Source organism: Camellia sinensis, chromosome 9 (genome assembly GCF_055761805.1).
Source record: "Camellia sinensis isolate YWXY chromosome 9, ASM5576180v1, whole genome shotgun sequence".
NCBI classification, from domain to species: Eukaryota; Viridiplantae; Streptophyta; class Magnoliopsida; order Ericales; family Theaceae; genus Camellia; species Camellia sinensis.
The window spans coordinates 106,637,897-106,645,184 of record NC_138969.1 but is presented as its reverse complement, the minus strand read 5'-3'; the positions used below and the strand labels follow the sequence as shown (position 1 = coordinate 106,645,184).

The window sequence follows — 7,288 nt, the reverse complement described above, 5'->3', positions numbered from 1 at the left end:
AATAAAAAATCAGTACATGTTTGAAATTATAAATTTTTTTACAAATATTTTACTTTTTAATTCGATTTAAATTAGTAGATATTAGATTTTCACGTAAAAGTATAATTTAAATATAAAATATTAAGAAACTTCAGTATCTTTAATTATCAAAATTGAGAAAATATGAAAAATCAAAAGCTAAAAAACAAATTTAAAAAATAAAACTAACGAAAGTTGTTCTTATTTAGAATTTTGATATCATACATTAGTTATTAAAGTACCATATAAAATATTATAATTCATAAAACTATAATTTAAATAAAAAAAATTGTATAAATATTACTTGTGAATTTTTGAAATGCAGCACAAATCATTATTTTAAAATTGCATACGTTTTCTTCTGTCTAGATTTGAACAAATGCATACAACTTTAAGATTCAACCAAAATTACTCACAACAATTTGACCAATGATGGACAATTGTAAATATTATGTATGTCAATATAGAAGCAGTTACAGAAAATTTAAAAAGTAGTTTTTGCTCTTTAATCATCACCACTGTAAAAAAATATGAAAACTATTCTATTGTGTTTTATTTATTTATTTTATAAGAAGGGAGATAATTTGTTTAGGGCGAATTACACCAATAGTCCCTATAGTTTTGAGCTAGTGTCACTTTGATTCCTGACTTTTCAATTGTGACACATTTGACCCTACATTTTGAATCTTGTTTCAAATAAAGATAATTGAAGACAACATTTCTTAATTTCAAGGGCAAAATTGTCAATTTGATAAAATATAAATTAGTTTGACAAAAATAAATGTCAAAAAAAAATTTTAAAATTCTTAAAAATTATTTCTACCCACCAAAGATAAAATTATGTAAAATTGATAAATCTTTTAGACATTTTTTTTTTTACCAAATTAATTTTGTTATATGTTTGGATAATGATCATATGATGAGTGGTTGTTAAGATTTAATGTGTAATCGATATATTTAATATATGAAATGTTTTTAGTTTTGGATTTTTTTGATTTAATGAATTGGTTTAATAATGATATCAAAGTTGTTGCCATATTTGACTTTTGAAAAAATAGAAACTAATTTAATGAAAATAAAAACAATCACCCATTGTATGATCATCATCTAAATACACAATAAAAATTAATTTAGTAAATAAATAAATGTCTAAAAGATTTATCAATTTTTGCATAATTTATCTTTAGTGGGTAGTAATAATTTTAAAAATTTTAAAAATATTTTTTTAACATTTATTTTTGTCAGATTAGTTTATATTTTATCAAATTAACAATTTTGTCCTTGAAATTAAGTAATGAAATCTTCAATTGTCCATATTTGGAATAAGATTCAAAATTTAGGATCAAATGTGTTACAATTGAAAAGTCAGAGACCAAAGTGACACATGCCTCAAACTATAGGAACTGTTAGTGCAATTTGCCCATTTGTTTATATTTATATAAGACTTTTGAAAGTAGATATATTATTTTTGAGTGTTCAACTCTAAATATAAAGAGATGGTTGATTTGTGTAGTACTCTTCATGACTTTTAGAAAATATAATAAATTTGAGAGGGTAAAATTGATATTTTAAAAAAAAGTCAGGCTTGTCCACATTGTGGAGTGGACGGTGTTGTTGGGCCTGTGGAGCCCACCACATGTTTTGTTTCAATAATCCGAACTGTTTAATATGTAAAGCTTGTCGAATACTTTATCCCTATAAAAAATCATGTTGATCAGATATTGATGACTCCATCATCGGATTAGATTTCTGTCAACTGTAAATATAATTTTGAAAATAAATTGTTGACAAAAAATCTTATCCGATCAAATAGCTATCAACATCTGATCAACGTGATATTTTTGAGGGGTAAAATACTCAATGAGCTTTACACATTCAACGGTTCGGATCATCGAAACAGGATCCGTAGTGGGCCTCTACGAGCCTAACAACACGCTTTAATTCGATCTCGAAGTGGAGAGAAGCCTAGCCATTAAAAAAATTAAAAACATAGCAAACTCTTCACACTTTATAATAGTAGTAGATAAATTAGGTGAGAAATTGGGAGAATTAAATTACTTATATTTTGAAACTTTCATTTCTCATTTAAAAGTGATGAGATTTAATGAAAATAACCGGATTGGTTGTATAATTTTTATAATACTGAGAAGAAAAAGAAATCTCATTTATATTTTATATCACATACTTTGCTTTCTTATTCATCTAAGTATGATAATAAAAAAAATAAAATCATTTATTTTCTTTTCTCAAAGGATAAAGATACCACAAACATTTATTTTATTTTCATAAATTTGTCATTCAAAATTTTTACATCAAAATGACCCAACAAACAATTGAGACAGCTAGGTTTTTTTTTTTTTTTTCATTTTTTTTTTAAATGATGGCAGTTTGCACTCTTCTTCTAGTTTCTTTTTCTTGTTTCGCTGATAATAAGAAATAAAATATATAAATATATATATATATAAAACATCACATAAATTCGTAATTTTTATCATAAAAATCATAAGCTTTCATACGATGGATCTAGATATAACTTTCTCTGGAATCCAAATATATCAAAGATAGACATGAAAATAGATAACTAGATACATGTAGTTAGGATCGAATACACTGAAAAAGCAAAAAAGGTGAGAAACGATTTTTATTCAGATTGCTTCATTTCTCACAACCTTAACCAATCATGGGGAATAGTAGAAACATCATTGTCATTTATTTCAGTGTTTTCCACTTGTTCTTCTTCTTGTGCATGCTTGGAAGAACCCTCCGACTTCAATTCATCAACTCTCTGAGCCACGTTTTTCTTAAGCTCCTCCATAGACTTTTTTAATTGTTCAAGCTGTTGCAAATCAAGCTGATTAACATATGCATCAAACCTACAACTTAGCAAGTCATGGTTGTTGTTACTCATGTTTTGAACAATTTTCTCTTTCTTTTTCTCGGCTTCCAATCGCTTTCTCAGGTCATGGAATTGTTGGTTGAGTTGGTGCACAGTGGCATCATCGTGCCGGGTGGCATGGCTGGAGACGCCTTCACTTGGTTGCGCATTTTGGTTCAGAAAGCGGTCTACAACCGAGTCAACATTAGGTTTTCCAAAAGAGAAAGCCTTGCCTCCCATGGAGAAGAGGACAATGGCCATATCTACGCCACATAAGGTACTGAGCTCGCTTGCTTTGTTGAAAAGCCCATGTCTACGCTTCGAGAAGGTAATCCTTCTTGCGTTTTCATCGGCTATCATCTTCATTTCAATCTTCTTTCGGCCTTGGGTTTGCTTCCTCTCCATGATTAAAGAAAAAGCGAGAAACTCTTTTGTGAATAAACTTCTCAGTAAGAAGAATGAGATATATGCAAGTACACGCAAAGGGGGTTTATATAATGTTAATACTGCTATTATTACATTGATATTTTTTTGGCTCCAGAATCTGCACTTCTCCTTATGTGATTGTCTTATTAAATATGAGAGTTAGTGAATCCAACTAATAATTAATGTATAGACCCTGAATATTAGAAGAAAATCTGTTATCCTTGGTAACAAATTATTTGTCCATCTTAGAAAATTAAACTCTTTCAAGGAACATTATTAAATATATTCACATTATTAGTCAGTTGAATGGGCCATATATCAAATTTAAAAAATAAAAATTAAAAAAATTTGAAAAACTAGGTTGCGTTTGATAGAGTTTTGTAAATATGATTTGAGAATATGAGTTGTATTTTGAGTTTGCAAGTTTTAGAATTATGATTTGAGTGTAGAAAAATTTGAAGAGTTTTGAAAAGAGTTTTGAATTGAGTGGAGAATTTTTGATGTGACATATGATGTTTGATACAAAAACTTACAACTCATAACCAAACATACAACTCAAAATTCTATTAAAACACATAAAAAAATTAAAAATTCGAAAAATATTTTTTTTGAATATATAAAAATTAACCTATGTAAAAAAAAATTTGCACTGTTCCGATCAACCGGCGGGACGACCGGTTAGGCGAAATTTGAAAAAAAAAAATCCGAAAACCGCGTCTGAGATAGAGTGTTTTGTGCAGAGTTTTGGAACATGTTTTGAGAACTGCAACCAAACATGATACTTGAATGAAGGTGTAAAATCATGATTGCAAAACACAACCAAACACAGCCATAACTTCGACCACCCACACTATTGTTGATATGGAACTTGGAATTTGAAAAAATAAAACAACTACTATGGTGTTTGGCTTTTTATTTATTTATTTTTTTTATCAAAACAAAAAATAAAATAAATAAAAAAATGTGAGCATGCGAGTGAAAAATTCTTACAAATTAAATTTCAAACAAATAGCCATGTGAATGTGTTGACGGTTCTTTTGCTTCAATGAAAAAAACTATTGCTAAGTATAGTGAAAAATGAATAGAAAAAGAAGAAGAGAAAGAGATGAAGAAAAATGATTGAGTAAACAATCAAAATAACCATTAAATTATATCTTCACTCATATGCCTTCAAAACAAACTTGCGGTAAAGGAAATGTAGAAAATAAATCTGAGTTACAACTACTCCTAAAATAGAAAATGACAACAAAAAATATAATTACGTATCTTTGATTTGTGTCGAAGACCTTGTAATGTAGTCATATATCTACCCACTATTTTTATTTTCCTTTTCATTTCCATTCTTGTGTTGAACCATATTCCTCTATGTCCTCTACTTCATGCTCTTATGTTCTTTTCACTACTCAAAATCACTCCTTGATCACGTGTCATATAACTTTGCTGAGTGTTGCGGCAGTAATTTTGAAGGCTGTTGTGAGTGTTGAAATATGACCTCACAAAACGCGTGCTTGAATAGAGAAATCCAATACCTGTACACAGAAAGACAACAAGACTGGTGACTCATCCACCCGGGTACACTCTAACAATCAAGTTAGTCAACAATCTCTCTAACATCTCAGCTCAAGTAAACAACTCTCAAATAAAGCGAACCTTAGACCTACATGGATGCCTTCCTTATATAATGACTAGCGTCCACTTTCTCTTAGAAGTTTTACCGATTCTATCCCAAACAAAGATATCACTTATCTAAGACTCCTTTAATTTGGATTAAGATTAACTCTCTTATGAGTCCTCACTTAAAGAGTCTGCCATTCCCAAGGACTCTTATCCTCCATCCAAATAACTCGGATTCAATTGTGATCTAACCACACCTCAACAAATCAGAACCACCCACATAGCACCTTGACAACCACCTAGGCCACATAGACAACTCAAAATTATATCCCCACAACTGCACCTTAGCTTTTATTACCTTAACCATACTGAGGTGATCGAACCTATAGCGTTCGACCTCCCAACATGTCAGCTAAACGACATACTGGAGGATGCTCCCAATGGAGATCATGACTCGTCGACTTTCAAGAACCAAGTACTCAAGCGTTTCTTCTTGCCAAAACCTATATTTGACACCCCAACCATCATTGCCACATGGTACCTAGTGATTGGTCCTCACGTCGCTTCACTACTATGCATCCCTTTATCTAACGTCAACCATCACCATGAATCCCAAGAATTTTGAATCATTTCTTACTATCTTTTCTCTTTCCTCCAAAACCTCTCATGCCATTTCATCTCCTCACTCTTGTATTCATTCTATCCCTACCTTCAAACTTTCTCTCTGTAGACTTCCAAACCTTCATTGTTGTGCTTGTAAACCCACTGCTATAACTCACTCCAATCACCATCCCTGACACCCGCTTCATAATTTTAGCTTATTAAAAGACTTGTCTCACTCCAGTGACCTCGACTTTGGGACCTGTTCTTCATTATTCTTCAAGTTTTCCATATTTCTTTGAATTTTCCTATTGCAACCCAAATTTCTTGCACATTTGAACCTGAATCTGGGTTATAACCACTGAATCACCTTAGGAACAACGTAGAACTTCTTAAGAACTTTATTAATAACGCCAATAAATCTTCTTGAAACTCTAGAATAGAAACATGCATTCACCATGGGAATGCATAAGTGGAGAGCAGACTCTCCTGCCAAACTATAAAACTTTTGTTGAGAATTCGACATTCTGGCAGACTTGCACATATGTTTAGCTAGCGAAATCGATTCCATAATGCCTGGAGACGACTATATGCCCTTCCCCGTAGTCTCTATAGTAGAGGGGACCATTAGGTTCCCTCTAAACCCACTCTTCCAAGAAATGATGCACTTTTACAAGCTGAACCCGATGCAACTAGTCATTAACACATTCAAGATCATTAATGGTAAGGGTGAATAGCGGATATTTCGATCCGTCCAAACTGATTGAACAAAACCAATCCGTCGTATTTTGGATGGATGCATGATGACGAGCAAACAGTTGTGGATTGATTTTTTCCAATCTACCTAGTTTTAGACGGATGACGGATTAACCGCCAAATCGCAAGCACCCCTAGTAATTTGTAAGATTTTGTTTTTTCAATTTGCTTAGATATTCTGTTTGTGTTTTCAATTGAAAAAGAGGTTAGATATTCTGTTGTGTTTTCAATTTGGAAATAGTTTTGATAATGTATGGTTTTCTTATATGTATTTATTATTGGTATTTGACGATTTACTTGATAATCTTTTGGTTATGTTGAGTTAGATTGTTATTGTCATGACCCGAACCCGCCCCCATGGGTTAAGGACACAGCCGGCCAGTAATCCTGAGATTACTTACGACCTCAAACCAAACCAGACATAACTCATCAGAGTAAAGGGGCCAAACGGAAGCAAAATTTAAAACTTTGTCCATAGAGCTGTGCTCACATGGCACATCATAACAATCCATACACATACATGTTAATAACTCACATCAAAATATGTAATAACACAAGGTTCCGTACATACAGGATCATTCAAGTCTAAGTCAGCCAATCAAAACTAATACAACTGTAATCCAAAGTCCTCGCCAACATGACAATACATAACAAAAAAACAAAAGGGTGAAGACAAGTCTCGTGCGTGAGACGTATGGGCTGACTCTTCAAAACCTTGGTTGTTCCACACAAACTTCACTGAGGTTGGGTTTGGACCTCCCTTGGCTCACCTACAAACACATGAATGAACGTAAGCGAAAGCCCAGTGAATAATATCAATAAAGAAGTTACACTAATGGTACTTAGAACAATGTACAACAAACGGCCTTGGGCCCAATTCATATTTCTATCTAATATATAAATATATAGATATATACATAGGTCAAGTAACTGCGGTTCCAAACACATCGAACGGCCTCGGGCCCAATCCATTTACGTCAAACGGCCTTCGGCCCATTC

General features: G+C 32.1%; 1 protein-coding gene across 1 annotated transcript; it reads right to left on the bottom strand.

Moving 5' to 3' along the window:
* Positions 1 to 2,680: 2,680 nt before the first annotated feature.
* On the bottom strand, positions 2,681 to 3,298 carry LOC114309079 (agamous-like MADS-box protein AGL29). Its single transcript, XM_028254780.2, has one exon. The coding sequence runs from the start codon at positions 3,296 to 3,298 to the stop codon at positions 2,681 to 2,683; it is 618 nt and encodes a 205-aa protein (XP_028110581.2).
* Between the last annotated feature and the right edge of the window lie 3,990 nt (positions 3,299 to 7,288).

Bases quoted from the DNA above. Each gene is read 5' to 3' on its own strand.
- LOC114309079 (XM_028254780.2), bottom strand. From the start codon at position 3,298: ATGGAGAGGAAGCAAACCCAAGGCCGAAAGAAGATTGAAATGAAGATG.